General features: G+C 40.3%; 1 protein-coding gene across 2 annotated transcripts in view; it reads right to left on the bottom strand.

Moving 5' to 3' along the window:
- LOC134495350 (acid-sensing ion channel 2-like) overlaps positions 1-24463 on the bottom strand; it is a 149692-nt gene that overhangs the window by 12051 nt on the left and 113178 nt on the right. For both annotated transcript variants that reach the window (XR_010067804.1, XM_063300722.1), the window contains exons 3-4: positions 10955-11082; positions 967-1117 (exon numbers count right to left, since the gene is read on the bottom strand). Coding sequence is in view for 1 of the 2 variants with exons in the window: in XM_063300722.1 (XP_063156792.1) it covers positions 967-1117; positions 10955-11082 (279 nt within the window). In the remaining variant the exon portion in view is untranslated. The remainder of the gene's footprint in view (positions 1-966; positions 1118-10954; positions 11083-24463) is intronic.

Below are 24463 nucleotides of genomic sequence, written 5' to 3' on the forward strand. Positions count from 1 at the left end.
TCAGCCACATATGGGCAAACCACAGTCCCAAGGCAAATATGGCAACTGGAGTTCCCATGGGTGGTATTCCAGGGATGGGCACTACCTTCCCTGAATCCTTCCTTCCTCTGTTGCCACTGTTGCAATCATATAATGGGAAAAAAGTGGGCGCACATGTCCCTTCTTGTCTTCTCCTTCCGCAGAATGACTGGAGGTGATCAGTCACTAAAATTGTTTATACTTGTGATGAAGGTGGGAATTCACTTTATATACAGTATTTCTTTTCATTTTACTATATTCTTACCTTTCTTTCTTTCATTTCTATTTCTATTTCCCTTTCTTTTCTGCACCTTCTACTCTTTTTTCTTCTATCTTTTTTTAGTTTGTATTAGTTTGTACTGTTGTAATTATAATCTTTAATACAATTACTGTTAAAGGAATTCATTAGGGTTTACCCTTAAGTATATAGCTTAAAGCATGCAGATTTACATGAAAATAGTGCTTTTGCCACGTTGTCTCTAAAATCAAATCAAATAAAGGCAGGAAAAGATTTGAAATAAAAAATCAGGTATATATTTTGAAAGCTCTGTAGTTATTGGATATGAAAGCTCTTTATATATAGCTATAAAAGTTTATTCCAATTACTTCTGATTGTTTTTAAAAGCAAATAAGCCTCTACGAAGATACACTAAGTATTTTGAGCAGCATATCATTAACAGTAGAAGCCATCTCTGAGTGATTAATGTTTGAATTTTTTGTGGTGCATCCTAGAGAGGCATCTGACTTGGTTACTGAAAATAGCCCTTTTAGTGATGGCCTGAACGTGAGGTTTACTGATTCAAAGAAGCGATGAAGGATGGATGCTGGCCAAACCATAATTATCTCTAGGGCCATATATCCTCCAGGTAAGTTAGAGGGTTGGAAGGTAGTTTCTGCATGCGTTCTGCATTCTGACAGAATTCTGGCAGCTCATCCCCAAAGACATACCTGGCATGTGAACCATTTTGCAGTTGCAATTCTCTACCACGTAGCGGGTCTCACAACTGATCCTGCATGCAGTGATGCTATAGGTGGGGAAAAACTCAAGGCCAAAGTCTGATGAGTGGCACTCACCCCATGGAGGTGGAAGGTATGTCAGCTGCAAGAAAAAGGCAGAGATCTGAATCAGCCTGTGGCCAATAATGGCACTGGCTCCTCACTACAAGAACTCTAAATGCCTAAGTAAGACTATGTGTTTCAACTTCTCACTGTTGGCAAAATGGCTTAACCCAACCATCATTCATTCATTCATTTTATTATTCTGACTGCACAGTACTGGATTTCTCTGGGTGGTGTTGAAAAAAAATAATGCACATAAAATGAGAAATAAAAATAATAGTAAAAGAAACACACATCATTTTTAAAAAGCCAATCATAATGATAGGAATGACACTTGGATACAGTATGGCCCTTTCTTTTGTTACCACCTTTCTCCCCTGATTTGGCATATGCACTTAAGAGAGAGTTTCTCAAACTTTGGGCAATTGTGGACCCTCAGTTAAAGAAATACACTCCTATGTTTTTGCCCTTAAGAACATGGGAGCTTGCATTGTTGGTGAGTAGGATCATGACTATGGTTGCATTTGTATACATCTGTCTATCCCCCTTTTAAAAACTGTTTTTAAATTAAATTTTGTACCCAAAATGTAATCCAGAATCATTTAGTATCAATTGAATTATTTTATGTGCCCCATCCCATAATAAAATCTCTTAATACAAACTTGTTGGTAAAAAATGTTCCTCAACAGAAATCTCTAGGTACTAAGGGGCTACAGGCAAGTCCACTCAGTCCACTAAAATTCTATTTTTATTCTTCCTAACCCAATAGAAAGTTGAAGATAAATGATGTAAAGAGGGTCAGGAGTCTGTCAGAAGGACAACTCTCCAAACACTGAACAAGCTGGTGTGGGGAAAGGAGCTGGCCAAAGAAAGATGGAGCGTGAGAATGGCCTGGATCCAAGCAAGGGCAGCTGGAAAAAAAAAGTGGGGGAAAAAATCCCCCAATGCATCCCAAGGGGAGAAGCATTTGGACAGCAGCTTGGAATGCTCCCGAATGCTCCATTTTAAGCCCCCACTCCAACCTGTCATATGACGCAAAGCAGGGTGTAGATAGCTTGCCCTATGTTTCCCACTGCACAAAAAAGACACAGCTTGAAGGGAAAGCAGAAATACACACACCCAGAGGCAACATACAAGCATCTACCCTGATTACACCCTCACAGGTATGCATGCATATATGCACACACACAAAGAGAGGTTTGAAAAGCAGTGTCCATGGAAAAAGGTAAAAAAAAAGGCAAGTTGGTGATGCAAGCCCCAGCCCTTTTATACATGTGTCATTGTTGCATTCATGTATAAAGGGACAGGGCTTGCACAGCAATGTTGTTTGCACCATCTTGCTTCCACCTCCATCCGGATCTGGCTCTGTTTGCACGTACCCTAATTAATCCCTGGGGAGAAAGTGCACATACAAATGCAGAGGCTTAATAAATGACTTCAGTAGGTTGAAGCCCTGTCCTGCTTGTTTTCCTTGTCTTGGCCAACCCAGTGGAATTCACATAAAAGGGCTCAGGATTCTGTCAGTCCAGAAAATAAATAGAATGGGACCAGATTTGGGGTAGGGGTGGGGGAGAAACTTGAAAAAGAAATACCAAGTTCAAAAGCGGGCCAGATTCAGCCAAGGGCTGCAGGGAAATTTCACCAGTTCATCCCTAAAGTAGAGGCAGTTGGGTGGCAGCTAAGAACGTTGGTGACTGTTCCTTTCTAAGTCTTCCTGCCTCCTGGTCACATGACCCTGAGCACATACAGCCTGCCTCTGGTTCTCAGTGCACACATACATAAAAACACACAGATGCAACACCAGAAAAGAACACAAACAGAGAGATGCAATGCATTACTGCATTACACAAAAAGCAATGCAGTCGCCTCCTAAGGACACTGTTGGTGAAATGTTTGGGGAAAAAAATGCTAGAAGCCATGCTCTGCATGTTTTCCCTACCTTCTTAGATATTCATCACCGTATTTCCTTTTTGCACTTTTTAACAAAGGTTATTTGTGCAAGAACACAGTTCCACTTAGCACAGAACATGTGGACTCCCAGTTGGTAACAATACTAGTTCACTATCGATAGCTTAGTAATGGCATAAAGTAATCATATTGGCCATTCTCCATACTTGGCCTATCTTATTTTGGAACAACTTCATAATTTCAAGGGCAGCTCTACATATAATATATTGAAATAAATGTATTACTAGCTCATGTTGTAGGGCTGTTTCCAACTAGGGTAGTTGATAGTGTTATCAGCCTAAACTGAGTTTAAAAAATACTTGCTAGTAACACTGATGGATCCAAAAACCTCCTAAGTTTACACAACTGTCTTCTTAGGACTGTAGGTCCCTCCAGAATAAAGCAAATCCCATGCAGCCACACAAATGAACATCCCAGAGAATATTTTATTTATTTTAATATGCACAGAAAGGAGAGAAAACAAAAGAAAAAGAAATCTATAAAAGCATGTATGTCCCACAGGCAAATCAAAACCACCCTTAAATGTATATTGTGTTATATAATTAAATTACTAACATTTAGTCCAGTTGCAATGGAAAATAAGTTGGAAATGAAATTTTTAATTGGCATGTGCATCATCCAGTCATCCAGTTGGGATTCCCAATGATAAAACTCTTGTTCCAATATAGAAAGAGAAGTAAATCCTTCAGTCCATTGGGCAATTGATGGAAAATGGGCATCTTTCCAACCTTGTAGCATTAATTATTTTCCAATCATAAAAATGCACAATATCCATTTCCATTGTCCTCTGTGAGCTTCCAAATCACTGGTATATATTTTAAAGGAACATGAGCCTCTACAAAAGCATAATTAATATGTGAAAAGGAAACCGCTGTAGCACAAGATCACACCATATAAGCCAATGTGGCATTCTGAGTACCACATTTCCATAATTAGCTGAACCTATCAATTTCTTCTTGAAAAGATGTGCAACAGCCATTAAAAGGTGATTTTTGTTAAATTAATCATCATTTTAAATTTGAAAGCCACATAAATATGTCCTGGAGATGACAAAAGTTCTTCCACTGACATTTATGTACCGGACACTCCAATTCCTTATTCCAACTTTAAAGAAAAGCTAGCAAAATGAAAAATAGCAACCTGCGGCAGTCCTGTAACCGTCCACCTGAATCCCAGCGAAAGGGTTTCCTTCTGCCAATTTAAGTTTCCCCATCTTTTACGGCATACATGCTGAAGACTTCTAGGCTCATCAGTGACAATGGACTCCATAGAAGCCACCTTTGGATATATTCTGGGAGCTTCAATAGCTACTGTATGTTGTTCTCAGGGATAACTTGAAGAGATTGTGTTTTCTGTGGGCTATTGATTTGTTTTCATGCAAAATATAACATGCTGTTAGCAATCTATAAAGGCAAGGGCCCAAAACACCAAAGGGAACACCACTAATGTCATCTGAGGAGCTCCAGCTGCAGCTCTGCTAAACATTCAATGGCGATTCAAAGCCAGACTTCTCTGTGGTGGTCCCTGAGCTTTGGGAAACCCTCCTACTGACAACATCACTGGCAGCTTTAAAGCCAAACTTCTGTGGGCCAATATTTAGCAAAGCTGCCTTGTTTTTAGCTGGTTTAAGTATTTTGTTTCAACTGTCTTTGTTTTGCCTGATTTTGTGTTCTAAACCGCCTAGAGATAAGAAATTATTGTAGTAAAATGTGATGCAGTCATAAATGTCAGCCATGATTTCAGCTGAAGAAATGTGAACTTTCTTCTTCTTCAACTTTACAACCCAGATTGGTGGAGAAACAAACTCTGTGCCAAAGAAGTTGCAACTGGAATCCCTCACCAACTGGCTGCAAGAACGATACTGGTTCTTGAGGGAGCATGGGATGGCATCAGAGCAGCTCTTCTAGAGGAGAGATGTATCAGTTCCTTTATGACAGGGACAAAATACCATGGGAGGATCTCCACGCCTCATTTACATTCTTCTATCATGATAATAGCACAGCATCTGCCACCATTTAGTCATCTGGAGAGGAGAGCAACACCCATATGCTGCAAATAGTATAATACTGGAGAATAAATATTCGTCAACTCTGATGACCAGGTGTCTGTTCCAGACGGGCTGCCTTGCAAATCTTTGAAGTTGTTTAAATTGTATTGCAATGTAGGTGATGAGCGAGGCAATGAAGGAATATATACATATTCAATTTCAGTGTTTCTCAGGAAGCCAGCCCTGACTCGAAGTCACATTGCTCTTGAGAGGGCCTGATGTCTGCAGGAAAGGCATAACTTGAATGCTTAATTATGCCTTCCTGGTTGTGCCTTTGATTTGCAGAAATGGCAAGAAGAAAGGCTTGCTTTGCTCTGGCAGAATGTATAACCGGAATGCTCTTGTCAGGGCCACATTTGGGACCTGCAGTGAATCTGGAACCAGGACCTGAAATGTAATACACATAAAATATTTAACTAGGTGAGAGTAAAAAGCCAGGTTCCTAGCGTTTAGGCTGATCCAGAGAGACTGTCCTTTGTTGTCAAAACCTCTGGAAGGTAAAGTAGGATAAAAGAAGAATATTACTACTTGGATCTGACCATTCTAAGTCTTTTTTTCCCCTTGGAGCTGTGTAGATTTATCAAGAGTTCACAGTTCAGTTCCTGTAGACTCCAAGGCATATAATTTTTGTTTCCTTGCTGCTGGCTAACCATGCTCAGCCCACAAATTATGTCTTTGCTTTCACCATTGTACTCTGATCAATGGGCTGCCTACCTTTCATGTTCTGTCTCAAACAATGAGATTATTTCTGAAGTGTTTCTCATTAGCAGCATCTTAAACAAGCATGGCTGAGGAAGATTAGAGGCTTCATTTCCTTGGTGGTCACTTGCTCAGCCCCAAGTAAAAGGGGTCAGGGCAAACGGTTCTGTTTCTTCAATCTTCTTTTCCTTTCTAAGAAATTATACATTATTGTTGGTGCCAGATGAGGCTTATTTGCTGAAACAACAACAATTTACATGCCCAAACTGTTTTGGTAAGTAAGATGATACCTGGTAATATAATCATCTTTTTCTTCTTCCTTGTTCTTTCTCCTTTTAAACTAGTTTAGGCTCCTCACAAAACCAAAAGAGATTATGTTTACAAACAATACATATTACTTCAGCAGTTTTATAGCTACTGAAGTAATATGTATTGTTACTTCAAGTAAAAGAGACCCAATATTTCTATGCCTGAACTGGAAAGAGACAGAAAGGATTTTGGGAATTCCAATTTAATGATGGGAGTTGTAATCCAAAAATCTGGAACAGTCTGCGCAAGGGAAAGTAGATGTGCATCTCTGTGACCCCACATTTGACAGGATTAGTCTCTATCAGTCTTTTTCAAACTAGGCAACCTTAAGATGTATGGACTTTGGATCCCAGAATTCCCCATGTATCCTACTGAATATTAGTAAGAAAAAAAAGTAAAATTCTCCCTGCACGTAGGAAAAAAATCACATTAAGAATTAAGATGGACTCATCCCCCTTAAACACTCTCTGTGTATCTGTGGAGAGATACTCTGAGACGGGAAAAAATATTCAAATGCCTGCTTTCCAAATGGAAAAACTTTGATTCCATTGTCAGCATAAACTGGTCATGTCTGTCTGTGCAACAAAGTTAGTTTGGTTATCAAGCAACATTAAATAATCTGTAAAGGAGGAGTGAAGGGAGTAAATTAAGAAATCTATCATCTGCCATTTGATAGTTTTTGCAAGAAAAAACGAGGGAGGGAAGTCAGAGGCACGTGCTAAGCACAACAGGCAGTGAGAACAGATGGGCAAAAGGGAGTGGTAGGCAGGCTGGAACGCAGAAGCAATTCTGCTTGTGTGGTCTGATGTGATGTCTCATTGAAGAACAATTACAGCTTGCTCTTATTTCAGTGTTCAGCAAAAGTCAAGAGCCATATACTTGCTCCTTCAGCATTGTGGGGAGGAACCACAAGATAAACTCTTGGAAAGTAATACAGTAGGTTGGAAAAGGCTGCCACAAAGGTAAGAAAAAGGACGGAACCCACACACAGCCAAGTGATCTGAGTTTTAACAGATGCGTGTTTGTATGTTTATCTATCCTACGGGAGAGACAATACGATTCATGAAAGGCTGTATATAAATTATTTCAATAAAATAAATAATCAGAGTAGTTTCTGTAACAGTTGTGGAGGAAACAACTATTCTGGATAAGAGAGAAGGTGCTCTGAATGTGCTGGGTCAAAGAGGTAGAAAAGAGTTTTTATTATTTTTGAGAGAAGTGTTTGCTTTATGTATTTGAAAATGTAAAACACTAGAAGTATTTTTCCCTCACTACGAGTATTTTGTTTGTAAGTCAAAGTTGCGATGGTGCTGAGCGAGGGGTGCTTATGACCAGACCACAAACCTCCAGCTGCTGCAGCGTCTCCGTGGTCATGTGATCGTGATTTGTGGGCTTGGCAACCAGCTCGGGCTTACCATGGTTGCAGCATCCCCCGGTTGAGCAAAGTCAGTGGGGAAGCCGGCAGAGAAGATTGCAGGTCACCCTGGAAAGCCCCCCTGGCCTTCCAGCACTTCTGCCCTGCTACGCTGCCCCTCCCCTGGCCTCCCGGTGCTCGTGCACAGCCTGTTCCAGGCCTCCCAAGCCCTCTCCCAGCTTCCCCCAACCCCCCGCACTCCTTACCTGGGACTCCTGCTTCTTGCTGAATGACCTACGTATCTTGGGTTTACAACGGCAACCGGGACTGCCAGGATTGTCATCATTAAGCAATGCAGTCACGTGACATCGCACTTTATGACTGCATCACTTAGCGATGGCAATCCTGGTCCCAATTGCCGTCACAATGAGAGGACTACCTGTAAATGGTTTTGGTCACATAGGAATGCAGTGTGGACTATAATAGGCCAGGACAGATACAGATAGCAAACTAACTTGAGTTCGTGATGAGTCAACAGAGGAAGCCAAGCTACATGGGAGTTCTTTAGTAAAGATATAAGGCCTCCTGTCTAACATCAATCTTTTATGGGAAATGTTTGTCCCTCAAAAAATAAAGATGACAGCCAAACTCTTCTGAAGTGGTACCAGCCCAAGATACGTTTTATCTTAAGTCTTAATTCCCCTATCTACTGCAGCCAAAATTTTAAATGTCACATTCCCTCCACCTCATATTGCCACATGATGTCCAAAAACTTACTCCAGCCATATATTCAATAGCAAACTACTATTTCTGCTGGAATGATGTGAACTGTAGTTCAGTGCATCTAGAGAGCAGCAACAGATTGGGAATGTTGGTTGGCAGAGATTGGAGAGCTGGGCCTGCAATTTCCACAATCTTCTACTGTTGGCCAGGCTGCCTTGGGACTGTGGGGGCTGATGTCCAAAACATTGGAATGACGCTGGGCTGCCTCCTCCTGCTTTAGATGAAAGGCTCTCCACTGCTTTACTCGCTAGAGCAGTGTTTCTCAACCTCGGCAACTTTAAGATGTGTTGACTACAACTCCCAGAATTCCCTAGGTGCTAGCTGGGGAATTCTGGGAGTTGAAGCCCACACATCTTAAAGTTGTCAAGGTCGAGAAACACCGCTCTAGAGAGTTTTGTGACAGCCACCCCAGAGTCTTCCCACATCCATTCCACAGCAATCCTTCCACTGTTGCCTCTGTCTCTCTTGCCAGCTGACTTCTGTCCTAATGCTCTCTGTGCCCTGTATCAGCTGCTGCCTCTCAATTCACCAACAGTCTGTTCTCTTTTATTATAATCCATATACCACATATGGCTCCCAAGTGACAGAGTCTATACTGGGAATCCCCATTCTTTCTTTATAAAATCATCCTAAGATATTTTTCTCATATTTCAGTGGTCTTTCTCTTTCCATACTGCATGAACATTTCACAAAATGAATCTCAAAGGCCCACTTCAGCCTTCCTACCCAGTATCACCACCACATCTCCAACCTTTTTAATTGAAGCCTCTTTAATTTTTATGGCCAAATTGGCAGAAATGGTTGTTTTAGAGAACATTTCATCTTTCTTAACATCCTGCCTTTAGCAGCATAATAAGCTGCAGATGAAAGAAAGATTTTGCAGCTTCAGTAATTCCTTCCATAATGGTACAGTGTGGATGATACATGTACCCATCCCACAAAATTAGTTTTGAGCAGGCTTTATAGGCACCTGCCACTCCCTTGCTCCAGCAATTGCTGGACCTAAAAAAAACCACATCTATATACTGCACAGTTACTTTTGTTATGTGTGTGATTTAGAAATATGACTGGTGGGCAGAAGCATGACAATTCTGCTGCTGTGTACGTATGTATAAACAAATAAAAATAAGGACAAGCTCTGCTGAAAACAGTCAGATTCATCCATGAGCTGGCAAAACCTTGGTTTCTCCCTGATCTCAGGTAAGGCTGCCTCTCTGCTGACAACATATGAAAAAGCTGTAAGTTGTTCAATGATGCCAGACTGTATACTGGAAATAATTCAGAATATTGTTTCTTTCATGATGTTTCTTCAGTGGCAATCCCACATTCGTATAAACTATACAAGACAGACTGACATGCAGTTTAAACCTTGTTGTTGTTTATTTGTTCAGTCACTTCCAACTCTTCGTGACTTCATGGACCAGCCCACGCCAGAGCTTCCTGTCGGTCGTCAACACCCCCAGCTCCCCCAGGGATGAGTCTGTCACCTCTAGAATATCATCTATCCATCTTGCCCTTGGTTGGCCCCTCTTCCTTTTGCCTTCCACTCTCCCTAGCATCAGCATCCTCTCCAGGGTGTCCTGTCTTCTCATTATGTGGCCAAAGTATTTCAGTTTTGCCTTTAATATCGTTCCCTCAAGTGAGCAGTCTGGCTTTATTTCCTGGAGTATGGACTGGTTTGATCTTCTTGCAGTCCAAGGCACTCTCAGAATTTTCCTCCAACACCACAGTTCGAAAGCATCTATCTTCCTTCTCTCAGCCTTCCTTATGGTCCAGCTCTTGCAGCCATATGTTACTACGGGGAACACCATTGCTTTAACTATGTGGACCTTTGTTGTCAGTGTGATGTCTCTGCTCTTAACTATTTTATCGAGATTTGTCATTGCTCTTCTCCCAAGGATTAAGCGTCTTCTGATTTCCTGACTGCAGTCAGCATCTGCAGTAATCTTCACACCTAGGAATACAAAGTCTTTCACTGCTTCTACATTTTCTCCCTCTATTTGCCAGTTATCAATCAAGCTGGTTGCCATAATCTTGGTCTTTTTGAGGTTTAGCTGCAAGCCAGCTTTTGCACTTTCTTCTTTCACCTTCATCATAAGGCTCCTCAGTTCCTCTTCGCTTTCAGCCATCAAAGAGGTATCATCTGCATATCTGAGATTGTTAATGTTTGTTCCAGAGATTTTAACTCCAGCCTTGGATTCCTCAAGCCCAGCATGTCGCATGGTATGTTCTGCGTACAAGTTGAATAGGTAGGGTGAGAGTATAACAGCCCTGCCGTACTCCTTTCCCAATCTTAAACCAGTCCGTTGTTCCGTGGTCTGTTCTTACCGTTTAAACCTTACATGCAGAAACATCTTCCTTGAAAGTCTACAAAGGTTTAAACCTTTTCCCCCACAGTTTTGTGATGTGGCAGAATGATTCAGGGGGAAGACCACAAAATTCTGGGAATTCTTATTAAATGACAATTCTCTGGATTCTTGGAAGTATAAACTAAATTATTATAATCCAATAGAAGTTTCTAGTGTAGCTAAGATTTTTTTGTCGTCATCATAATTCTCAACCCATTATTAGAAGTCCACAGATGAGACCCCATCTCAAGATTAGACTGCCTTTGTTAAGATTGTCACCAAAGTATTCAACCAAGGTGGCTTTTCTTCTCTTTCTGCCTTAGAAGTACAGCAGGCAGGGACCTAGCCTGCCTGAGGAAAACAACTTACCCTTTGTTCTTGCATGGCTACAAAAGTTTGGAAACCAGGTGCCACACCAAACCCAAGTTCCTGAACGAATGGTGGCTCAGACTGACTGTGGATCTGGACTTTGACTCCTGCTTCAAATGTAGTTTCATCTAACAAGAGAACAGGATACATGAATTAACTGGAGAACCCTGTGTTCTTTGACTATCAGAGCTGCATAGATTCGAAGCTATATACCACCACCACCACCATTATCATCATAATTTGAATCTTGTAAAACCAATTAGTCTTTTTAACTTTTTAATGTAAAATATGTTATGCTGTCAACTCATAGGGAGAGTCCAAATGCTATACAGAAACGTAGGAGGATGGCACCAGTAGATATACAACGCCAAACCCAAAATGAAATAGCTTGGTGCAATCCAACAGAAAATATTCTCTTAAGACTCAAGGGTTTCCTCTGGGAAATAATTTATAATTCTGCATTCAGTCTCCCTTTCAGTGCAGGTATTGTATCATTATGAAATCCATACTCCTCTACCAATACCTCTTTTTTTTTTTGGCAGAACAAGGCCATTAGAGAGGTTTTCTTGCTAGCTGCCCACAATTAAGCTGCCTCCCATAAACTGGCTGACATAAAAGTTTAAGCTCAGTAAACCTCCTAGGATAATTAACCATTGTTTCCATTTTTTTCTGCGTTTGGAAACTATGAAGATTTAACTCTGTTGCATGGGCAAAAGAGCAGCGATTTCAACCCTTTGTTTTTGTATGGTTACATCTCAAATTGTCCAGTTTGCATTACTTGTATTGCTACATTTGAATTTGTCCAGTGTGATGCATATTTGAATAGTTTTTGAAAAATGGACTTGAAGCTCAAACTAGATGCTAGTGGCATATGTGGTTAACCTCCATTTCCTGGCATACAAGACCACCCTATCCTGCAAGAAGTAACAGATAGGTGCATGTATTACTGATACTTAACAACATCAAGAATCCATTTTTCCCTATAAATTATCTGGGAATTGGGGTCATTTAGCTGTCAAACATATTCTCTACTTGTCTGGGGACCAGCAGCTAATAACTCTTCATGGCATTCTCTGCATGTTTGCTCAGATTTCACAATGCTTTTTCATATTCAAAACAGCATTTGGTCTCCCTGTCCATTTCAGCTCACCTGACAGTGGCCCTCTAGGAACTCAGCTGTCGGTCTGAGCTGTGCAGGTGATTCCAATACTTCCTTCACATTTGGCAAAAATACCACACTGGAAAAAAAAACTTTCCAGTTTAAACCTCCTTGACACTGAGGTCATTTTCTCACTTGGTTAATTTTAGTTGCGTACTCACAAAATAGAATAATGAGCTGGTGCATGATGGGGGTGGAAGTGGAAGGAGGAAGTACAAGTTGGGTTTCTTCCACTAAACCTTTTAATGGGATTTTACAGATACAGAAGAAAAGACAGTGGATTTGGTCAGATTGGTACAATTTATAAATGCTGTAAAATATTTTTTTTTCCAGCACTGCCTTCCTTCCTACAGAAACAGCTCAGAGTAAAGAAAGATTTTATTTTTATAAAAGCACACACAGACACACAGAGTTCCCTTACATTATGTTGAAAAGCTTCTCTGGCAATCTGTGATGTTCATGAATATCTATCAGTGATACAATCTGGTGGAAGGAAGGGTATTCAGCTTATTTATTTATATACTTTAGAAGCAGCTCAATTCCAAATAAATCTGGGTAGCTTATGCTTTAAAAGCAAGTAGGACTAATTAAAAAAGATTATCAAGAACATCCAGAAGGGAAAACCATACATAACAACAAGAAGCAACCTGGAGGAGTTCAGCAGCCACCCTAGCCCAAGGCCTGGGAGAACAGCCAGGCTTTCCGAGACATTCAGGACATCATCAAGATGGGAGCCCAGATCTCGGGGGTGGGGGGTATGCTGTGCCAGAGGACTTGCACCACAACAGAAAAGGCATGCTTCTTAGTCCCAACAGATTACATTGTTTAATTCGAGTTGCACTGATCAGGGACAGCCATATTTCAAGCTCAGCCCTGTCTGGTCAGTATTTCTAGCATCTGGGCTGAGTATTTTGTTGAAAGTTTCACTTTGTGCACATCTGTGAAAGGCAATCTGGCACATTTCACTCAAGCTGGCAAAGTGTGTGTGTATAGAGACGCTTGGATTTATCATTACAGCTTCCCATCGTTATTTCTTCATGCTGTTATTATGGCTCTCCAATGTGCAAATATATAAAGATTAGTCTGTCAAAGAAAGTACCAGGAGAAACAAGAATACAGCACAGAAAAGACCCAACTAAAGGCCAAAACTGGGATTGACTGTGACTGCTGAATTTCAAAACCATATATACTGTACTGTATGCCAAGACTTCAGTGATATTTAAGATGGGCTGAAGATCAATCCTTGAGCTAGGTCCTTATAGGGTTTTAAAAACCCCTGAGCAGCTGACAATGTACACGTTGCAATTACCCTGCAAGACATAAAGTCACACTTCTCTCCTGGTGCAAGGCTATGCTCAGCAATATTTCCAAGCAAGGAAGTCCACTTTCAGGAATATGATAACAGAACACAAAGGCCCATTCCCAAAGTGGCCTAGCAATGCATCTGTTGTTACTATATTCCCCACTGCACTCTTCACTCTTTATTGTGTTTTTATCCTGCTGCAATAAAAAAATTACTCTTGACAGTTTACACAATATAAAACAACACCAAAACATCCACAGTATAATTTAAAAACAACTAAGCACAATCATATTATACAAAAGCTCATCTATTAAATTAAATGGGTGGTCAGATCTAAGCTAAAATGCTTTATGAAACAACTCTGTTTTCAGCATCTTCCTGAATGCAATTGGTGAGAAGGCCAGTCTGATTTCAACTGGGAGACTCTTTCAGAAAGCCAGCCCTGCTACTGAAAGGCAACACCTTCTAACCCTAGCTCACTTTGATTTCCAAAAATGGGGAACTATAAGTAGTTTCTCCTACAATGATCTTATGGATTGGGCCAATTCCAGTTGGAGTTAACAGTCCTGCAAGTACTCAGGTGCCAAGCCATAATGGGCTTTATAGGTCAAAGCCAGCACTTCAAATTGCACCTGGAAGTCAATCAGCATCACAAGGGTAATGTGCTCCTGGCAACATGCGTAAGCCAAAATAGGGGCCACCACATTCTACATCTACTGCAGCTTCCAGATGAATGTTGAAGTCAGCCTCATACAGAGCATGTTGCAGTAGTCTAACCAGGTAAATGAGGACATGAGTACCATAGCAAGGTTCTCTTGCACCAGGAAAGGCCACAGCAGGTGTACCAGATGAAGCTAGACAAAGGCCCATCTGGCCACATCTTCTACCTACCTTTCTAGCATGAGCCATGAGTCCAGAAAGACCTCCAAGTCACAAACCTGCTTCTTCAAGATAGTGCCTTCCCATCAAAAGACAACACTGGCATTGGCAGAGCCTTAATGGACAAATAGCACCGTCTTGCCTGCATTCAGTTTCAGCCTGTTCTACCCCATCCAGACCCTGATGTGCTCTTGGCAGATCTATCTCCCACTCAGTTTAGCAAGATGGCTGAGCTGGTGGTGGAGAATGCCTCTCCCCCTGTGAAACTCATCTTCTCCTTTGAAAATCTTCCACATCTCAATTTAAAAGCATAGGGAGCTCTTCACAAGTCAATATCTTGCTGGGCAAGGAAGAAGGAACTTTTCTATCATGATCTAGTTGTGCACAGATGTGGCAGAATGTGAATGGAGATGTGTGTTTGAAAGCACAGTAGAATGAACATCCCATTAAGAATAATGGTTATATAATTGGGTGCACATCTGAATGTGAATACCCTCGATTCACCCAATATTTCAGTGAGCTGCATATCCTTGTCCTCTTTCAGATCTTACTAATCATTCATAACTATGTCCAACACGAGCTGTAGGGGGAGACAAGTATTGCTGTCAGTGCTGGCAGCCCATGAAGCTCCAAGTGCAATTTGACAAAAGAAGGTGCATTGGCCTGCTTGCCTAGACGAAATGGAAGTATTAATTCTCTCTAAATCAGAGGGAAATAATTAGGGGGGCTTATTTGCAATGAAATCTAATTCATCATCTGTTGCAGTGTGACCATCTTGGATCCTGATTGCATCGATCAAAGTTAATATTTTTTCCCATGAAACATTTCAAGTCTGACTATAGATTGCTATATCCTCCAGGATCCCTGGCTGGCTAAGCTAAAAATGAAACTCTGTTCAAGTACTACCACCACCACCTGGTCACAAGAGGGAAAGTAATTGAGAAAGTAAAGGTTATTTCTACATCACAGAACAATATGCAGAAGAGTAGAAGATAGGGGAGTTTTTGCTCACTTCTTTTACATCATGAACCCTCAACAAATGAGGTTCAAATTTGCTATCTTTGGAGGCCCTTTAGAACCATCTCAGTACAGGATTCAGCAAACACTGGTACCTTCTGATTCTGTTGTAGCATAAGCTGATAGTTCAGTTTGGTTTGAATTCTCTCTAGTAGCTTCAGAGTAGAGAAATGCATCTAAGAATACCCAGAAGACTTGTATCATCTGAAATTCCTGTTGCGGCCATGTGTCTCTATATAACTGTTAACGGTTTTTGGTTATCCGTTCTCCTCTAAGATTGAATTTTAAACCTAAAATTGGAAATATGCAGATCAGTTCTCTTTTCAGCTGGCCAAACTCCAGTTTGGGCTGATAAAACAGCAGGTGGACTCCTACAGCTGCCAAAAGAGCAAATTATAATAAAAACTTACAGTACTATAAAGCTCAAGAGACACAGATATATACTTTTTCTTCAAGCTGATGATGGCCAGATGTGCTACAGTGCAACTTCCATCATTCCCATGAGCAGGGCTACTAATCATCCTGGTTGGAGATAGATGGGACTCAGACAGGGAAGACTGGTAAAAATTATACACCTAAAATGAATAAAACTGTAAAACTATTTCAGGACAGAGGATAAACTTTCTAGTCCTTTTTATTTTGAAATGAATGAATTCAAGTATCTTCCCCCAAAATCAATTTAAAGCTTGTTTAGAAACCTGACTTATAGCCAAGACAGGTGATTTAGATATATGTACAATTATTATGGTGAGATGTAGGCTCTGCCTTCCCCTTTGTTTCTATATTTCCAATGAAACAGGAGGGCAGGCACAGAGGTAAACTCCAAATGTTCCTTTTTTAAGGGCACTTCTGGAATGTCCATGAATTAATTGACTGGCATGCTCTGCAAAACTGGCACTTCCTCCCTCTTTCCTTTGCTTCTTTGTGACCACTTTGTACATTATAGGTGAGACTATATTTCAAATGACGCCAAAAAAGAAGTCCCCTATGTCCAGAAAGCTTTTTTTTTGGGATCTTCTAAAATATAGAATCCTAAACTGATGCCCCTACATGGAAGCATTGGAAGGGATCTTGGAGATCATCTTGTGTAACTCCCTACCTAGTGCAGGGATCCCCTAGTACAGCATTCCCAAAATAGGACCGTTCAAAGCAAATCCATAGATGAGACTGGGAGATTAGATGTCCTATTGATTTTACAGGGCAACAAAAGCCCCTTCAGTCAATTAAAAAAAACCCTCTGATGTAAAGGACAGTGACAACTAGACTCCAGTCCACATGCTCCAACCCACCTTCCCTGTGTTGATGGTCTATGCCTGAAGAGAAACTGAAACTATATTCTACTGAATGCATTCACCACTTCAAACTTCTACCAACACAAGGAAGTTATTACACTGTGGTGTATATTCTCATTTCATTTAGATTTTCAGAAGGCAGCTAATAAAAACCAGAGAATAGGATGGAAGATTAGCATCGCATCTAACATGCCTACTGTACAGAATACTTCTCCTCTCCCAGTCTGCTCCAAAGTAGCAACACTGTAGACAAGCTAAGTACTTATATTTTCTCTTTCAGGTTATCATGTACTACAAATCTGTGGTTTCCAACTGCCTGAGTAACAGAAGGTGTTGCCACCAAGTGCATTACACTTGTCGGGTATTTTTAGCAGAGCAGATTGTGCTCACAGCCAAAATCCAGAGGCTGTATGCCCTGAAGTATATTATTAAAAAGTATATTATAAAATATCTAGGACAGGAAGAAGCTATCCCTGGATCCCTAGGGAAAACTCACCTGCCACGATTGAAAACTAAGCATGTGGCCTGTTGTTCATCCTGCCAGAAACCAAAAGGGTACCTATGAATAGATATCAGGGCATGACTAGATACCATTTTCTTGAACTCCTTTCTTTGATGCTGAATGGGGAAACAGGCTGGGAAAAGGCTGTAGCCATTTTCAGAGAACACCCCATGTTCGTAGGGAGAATGCAGACATGTGAAATGTAGCTTCATGCTTCCTCCATACTTTCTGGGATTCTTCTTTCAGATCTTTGCTTAAAGCAAGCATTAGGCAAGGAAAGACTGCTTTTCTTTAAACTAGTACTCATTCCATTAAAATTCATTTTTGTGTTTTATTTCAAAGGAGAAGAGAAATTCAACAGAATCTTCCTGGGTGCACTATGGTGTTCTTTCTGTTATTTAGCTATGAGGTGATAAGGAGTATCTATGAATGTCCCTGAAATAGCCTGTAATCTGCATTAAAGCACAGGGGAAACTATGAATGAGTGTCACCCGTTTGGTTTTTTTTCAGATTGGGAATTGGGGGCAGCCAAAAAGTCTGGCATGACTGAAAGATACAGAATGCAGAACAGAAAACAATATTGGCAGAGTTTCCTCGCCGTTGCCTGCACTAAGGTAAGTTCCAATGCAAAATTCTCAAGTGTTGTGTGAATAAGGTAGAGAAACAGAAGTCTTTCACAGAGGAGAAATATTTCCCAGAAATTGCAAAGCAAACTTTAACACCGCAATGCTTAAAACTACTCATCTCTTAATTCCCATCCCTTCCTGAAAAGAAACCAATGCATGCTTAACCTCACTTGCTTTCCATTAGAAGTTCCTTCTGCAGGGAGAACCCTTTGCAACCTGGAATGCTGGAAAGAAATCACTGTATGTAAAGGGCTGGGCTGGGCTGGAACTCTGTCCATCAACACAAAAACGCTCCTGATGGTAAAAGGGCAGGAAAGAATTCTAGAACTTTCCTTACCTTGTTTATTCTTTCCAACTGAATAAAATGTTGGGGGACATTATATACAGGAGGTTAGTGTCTGTCAGCATGACAATTCTCGGAAAACCAACTGTGGTGTGTTGGGAGAAGCCAGCTGAAGAAAGATCAAGTGTGAAAATGGGCTGGATCAAGCTTGGTGCAGTGGAGAAAAAAACCCAAAAAAGTTTCCCCAGTGCATTCCTATGGAAGAAGTAGTTGGGCAGTGTCTCAGTATGTTGCTAATTGTTTCACTCTAAATGCCTCCTCCTGATCACATGGCCCAGAACAAAGTGTATAAAATCAGCTTCTTGATGCGCATGTGCACACAAATACAACACAAAACAACACATACAAAGTGTTACACAGGAGAAAATGCAGATGCCTCACTGCTTGTGCAGAGGTGGTAAAGAACCCCAGAAACCACCCTTAGCATGCTTTCCCTGTCATATCTTCTTCTGCAACTATGTGTAATGCTAGTGAAATTTCCCCAGGTTGATGACTTAGGTGGAGGCACATTGCCAGGTCCAAGACAATCCAAAAACACTTCTTAAAATTATGCTGGATTTTGCCTGCTTAGTTATGAAGCATACCAAATTTACAAGTGTTAAGCAGTTCAATTTCTGTTTACCTTCATAATTACACTATTTGCTATCAACTATTGCCTCTTCTTTAATGCATTCTTTCCATATTGGTATTTGGACAGGGATCATCATCTTTAATATTAAAGATCCTAACTCCTGAGAAGGAAATCCATCTAACAATACTTCCGTTAAGATGTTAACTTCTGTGGCTATAATAAAATTAGGATCATTTGAACAGAACTGTTTAATAAATATATGAGTGCAATACTGAATGCAAATGAAGTAAGAACTCTTAGGTCAGTCACAATTGAGGGCTACTTCTTTTTGGAAATTACAAAGATTTCTGATAATCTGTCCATCTTAATTAGAAATTCTGATAATGGGAGCTAAATCATCTAGCCTGCAGAACAGAAGAGGCAAAGACAGCTTTAAGAATAGTTTGAAGCAGAATGTTATGATGTCAACAGGAAACTAAGAGATGCATATTCCAGCCAAGCTGATCAATCTCATCTTCCTTCTAGTTAATTTAAATTTAAAGGATTATTTTTATTTATTTTCTATCCTGCCTTTATTATTTTTATAAATAACTCAAGGTGGGGAGCATACCTAATACTCCTTCCTCCTCCTCCTTTCCCCACAACAACAACCCTGTGAGGTGAGAGAGCGTGACTGGCCCAAAGTCACCCAGCCAGCTTTCGTGCCTAAGGCGGGACTAGAACTCTCAATCTCCTGGTTTCCAGCCTGGTGCCTTAACCACTAGACCAAACTGTAAGGCACTTTACAGCTGAAGAAATATAAGGAGGATCGAGAGCTCTGGTCACTTTTAATGTTTCTTTAAATAACAAGCTTAAGCTTTTTCATAGTGTGCTTGCTAATTTATTAATTTCTAAAGCTGCCCACTTGTCAATGACTTTTTTAATCTCCATCCCAGATCCCAAGCTGTATTCCAATAAATGTTTGAGGGTTTTTGTTTGTTTTAAGCACAAATCTTTTCTGATCGGTTGTAGGAGGCCTAATTCAATGGATAACAGAGTTGAAATTTGAGGCTTTTGTACATTGAACTCTGTTGTTCATTAAGGATATCTATCAGCTGGTTCAGCAATTTTAAATCAGGGAAAGCACCAGGCAGGGATAACGTCCCAACTGTATTAAACAATACTGAGAGTTATGGACACAACAATGAACAGAGTTGGTAGAATGCCCTTTGGCTACAACAGCAACTATGTGGTCCCCACATATAAAAAGGGTAAGCATGAGATCCAAACAACTAGAGGCCTTTAGTCTGCTATCTATTGAAGAAAAGCTATATGTCAGATGTTTAAGTAAACTATTATTTTTTGCTTAGAAACTGAATCCTGGAAGCTTTTTGACAAGGGCTACTCAACACTGGATTGCTCTTGGGTGCCTACTCACCTAGTTGAGAAATAATTCTAGCCCTCTTATGGGAAAACTATTTGTAGTGCCGAAGGATTTAATGGCTGCATTTGATTCTGTTCCAGGGACTAACATATAGTTAAAATGAGAGGTTTCCTCTGAATAGGTGCCTAACTTTTCTCCTCAGTGATCGCTGACGCTTACAATGAATCCCAGAGATTTTTCAATATAAAAGCTCAATTTCTACACTGAAAAACTGTTTATCAAAATAATACCAGTAGTAATAACAGTAATGGCGAAAATGGATTCTCAACTATCCCTGATTTTTGATTGGTGAGTTTATCCTCTAAATGTTAAGTCAGCCTAAATGCCCATTCTGGGTAGCCTAACTGTACAGTATACAGTATGTTGTCCTGTACCAAGACTCCTTTTCAGACACAGGCAAGCATCAAGAGCTAGAGAGACCAAGCAGCTATGCCTAGCCAGCAACAGTTCCTACATTCCCTGCCTTGGACTTATCAGGTCTCCCCAGCTCTTCTCATTTGAGAGAAGAAAGTCAGAAGATGGAGAAGCATAGGAATATTCAGCTATGCCAAGAAACAGCTGAACTATACAGGCCTCCTTTGGAGTAACCTGCTGAAGGAAATCAAGCTTGATCAGGGCAAGCTGTGCTCAAACAAGATGTCAAAGCATCTTGTACTTAGGAAGCAACTTGGGCACTGCAAAGCTCCTGGAACAATGTAGCTTTGAGAAAGCCAATCATGACTTGCTTCATAGAAGCTTTGCTACCCCAAAGTTCCTAGCATTTGACTTCAGTTCATCTCTTGACTTTTCAGTTCATTTACTCCTTCAGATGCTATCTCCACAGTGAGCTTGCTTTTGCATGCTGAACTTGGACTGGATTTATGACCACAAGAGTAGCTTGATGGATTTATTGTCGTAACAAACAGACAACAAGATGCTGATTGTGAGGATGGGATAGTGAGCAATCTATGCCCATGAAAGAGAAACTATGTACAGTTTCTTACTCTAATAGATATATTTGCAAAGTATGAATCAGAGCTTAATACATCCTACTCTTTCCAATATCCCAAATTTCTCAGTGACAAAGGCTAGGGGAATCATGCTGGACACCAATAATTTTACCGGCTTGAGTTGGGGCCAAGTGAATTCTTTGATGCATCTACTGTGGCAATCCATGAATGTCATCAAATATTTAGCAAAGAGAAACTGCCAATTTATTGAGAAGCCAGCTGGAGGCAAATGTTATACACATGCATGACCACACATTCACCGCTCCTTAGCAGATGGAAAGCCCCACCCTTTAAATCTATTCCTGCTCATTGCTCTAAGGCAGCCTTGTCTAACCAGAGAGTTACAGTTCCCCACATCTGGAGATTGCCAGATGGGGGAGAGTACACTGATGTACTGTATACCTGAGATTATAGGAAGCATTTTGGGAAGGCAAGTATCATTTTATCCTAAGGTTGATGTTGCACCAGTTTTAGGTAGATTTTATTCTATTCTGCTTTTCAACTTTCATCTCAGCAATTATCACGCAGCTGTCTATGAAACATTGTCTCTTTCCAATGAGAAACTCATTTTTTATTAAAACAAGTTGTGGGTGGACTTCAGCTTTTCTTGTCCAGAATTTTAGTGTTTTAACTGATTTTAGCATAAATCAGGATCTACCTCTTGACTGCCTTGGGAAGCCACTCTTTTTAGCCTGAGTTGTTTATCTAGAAACTGAATTGAGATGTAGGACACCCATGTCACAGAATTAAATTTCATTCATATTTATTTTATTTATATTTATTGAGAATTTTATGTAAAGTAAAAGACAAATCAAAAGAAAAAGAAAAAGATGCGAGGAAAGAAAAAAACTAAAGTTATGAAGTACAATGACTTTCAACCTTCTCTTGAACAGATAATTACAATCTTACAACTTTCCCTCCCTCTTAGATGTTATACAAATCTCTTCAGCCCCTCACTTAATCCACTTTTTAAAAAAATCTTCAAACTCATAAATCATATCATTTTTTCTTCTTTCAGCAAAAAGTCTACATAAGGTTTCCAGTCTTTCAAAAAAGATTTTGTTTTTTCTCTGACCAAACAGGTCAGCAACATATTTACGTTATTATTGAATTTGTATTCTGCCTTTCTGTTTATTCCAACACCAACGTGTTGGGAACATAAAAAAAAAATCAGAATATAAAAAACTACAAAAAATGCAATCAAAGCCCAAACTGCCATATTAAAACAACAGTATAAAAAGTTTGTAAAATAGTTATTTTTACTATCTTCCTAAATCCTAGTAAAGTCAAACACATCTTTTTAGGGAGCACATTTCAGAGCTTGGAAACTTCATAGGAGAAGGCCCTTTTCCATTTATCTGATAGTTGAGCTTCTGACAGCAGGGGCATCTTCAGAAGGGCCTCTCCTGGCCTGATAACTGGGTAGATGCTTAACAGTCTTGCAGATAATCAGAGCCATTTAAGGTTTTAAAGGTCAACACTAGCTCCTTCAGTTGGGCTCAGTGGGCAATTAATAGACAATGCAACTCTTTCAGTACAAACACCATATAAATCTTGTATCCTGCACAGGTAAGCAACCTGGCTGCCTCAGCTTGCACAGATTAGAATTTTTGGACACTTTTAAAGGGCAACCCTATGTAAAGCTCCCTGCAGTAGACCAGAAGGACTGCAATCAAGGCATGGATAACTGTTACTAAGTCTGACATCTCAGGAAGGGTGTGGATGACTGCTAACTATAATTGTGTAAACAGGTTCATTGCTACATCCGCTATATCTGAAGTCAACAAGCACTCCTAAATTGTGAACTCAAGAAGAATATCAATCCCCAGGGCTGAAGGGATTTCCATATCATCTAAGAGGGAGGGGGGATTATAAGATTGCAACTATCTGTTGAAAGTTGGAAATCTTCATGCTTCATAACTTTAGTTTTTTTTCCTTTCTTGCACCTCTTTCCTTTCTTTTTTTTTTCTTTTTCTTTAGATTTGTCTTTTACTTTATGTAAAATTCTCAGCAAATATAAATTAAAAGAGAGAGAGAGAGAACATTGACCTCCTGAGGGATCCAAGTGGATCACAGGGTGTTTTCAATAAAGATGTGTCCAAAAATCCCTCCTCCTGTTTTTATGGGGTCATATGATCTTTTATCTCCCATGAAAGTGGGTAGCATGTTAAGCAGTGGCAACTTTCACAGTGAATTCCCATCCCAGGGTCTCACTTAACAGCCCTTTCCTGCAGTGACCAGCCAAATGGCTCCAGTGATTTGAAAACAGTGCATGAGAATAATAAAGCTTTCCCTGTTATTCTCAGAAAATGGTATGCGGAGGCCCAGTGGCTCTAAATACTTCTAAAAGGCAACTCAAGCTGGTGTGAAAACTCTCCAGGCCATCAGCCAACACAATGTGTCAGATATTGATATAAGTGATAGGCCCCAGCACAAGGCGAAATCACTCCTAGTGGTTGCCATGTGAATGTTAAAGCATGTGTTCTTATTCTGAAAAAAACATTGTAAGGGTATATACTTGGCACTCCTGCAACTATGCAATAATGAACATCAGCAAAAACAAGCAAGCTCTTTTTACCATGAAGGCAGCTTTCCCCATCCTCCAGCTTGGCTGAACTATTAAAACAGCTGTAAGTCCTACCTGCATCTACATATAGTCTAGCATATCCAGAAGGCAACAGGTTGGGGGGAAATTATATAAGAGTTGTCACACACTTAAGAGAGACACAGAAACAGCTGAGAAATGAAGCTATGTCTGTTATGTTCAGTTCACATTTAGAAGCTTTTCTTTACCCAAAACCTGTTCAAAGTGAGACAGAGTGGTATGGGAAACAGGCTGCTCGGCTGCAGTGCTCTCTTTATGAAATTATCCCCAAAGGGAAGCTCTGATGTCTTTTCGTGCCAGCTGAAGACCTTCTTATGGTTACACTGTTCTTCATTTTATGAACTAATTCCATGATTATTGCTGCACTTGTTGGTTATCTATCACAACAAAAGGATGGCATCTGGGGAAGTAGAAAATAGAAATGTAAATGCTTGGCTAAATTCTATGAAATTATATTCATGATCTGTGTTGAGCATACGAGTCAGCCCTCCTTGGATTCTCCATCCATCGGTTGACTAGAGCTTATGTGCTGCTTGAATCCAGAAATATTCTTTTCTCCAGCATACACAAGGCTCTGTAGGAAAGTTTAACCAACTATTCCCCCAGCATTCAGGGCCCCTTGCCTCTAAAACACTCTTTCAAAAAACAAGGGTGTGAGCAAATATGAAGGTCCAGGATTTGTCTACCATTAGGCAGAGTTGCCTGAGAAGCAAGTAATTTTGATTGTTATTGGAGAGCAGCAATTGTTAGCTGTTTATTTTCATTGTTTTTTGCAGCAGCAAGGGAAAGTGTTGTTTGCA

Source organism: Candoia aspera, chromosome 4, assembly GCF_035149785.1.
Source record: "Candoia aspera isolate rCanAsp1 chromosome 4, rCanAsp1.hap2, whole genome shotgun sequence".
NCBI classification, from domain to species: Eukaryota; Metazoa; Chordata; class Lepidosauria; order Squamata; family Boidae; genus Candoia; species Candoia aspera.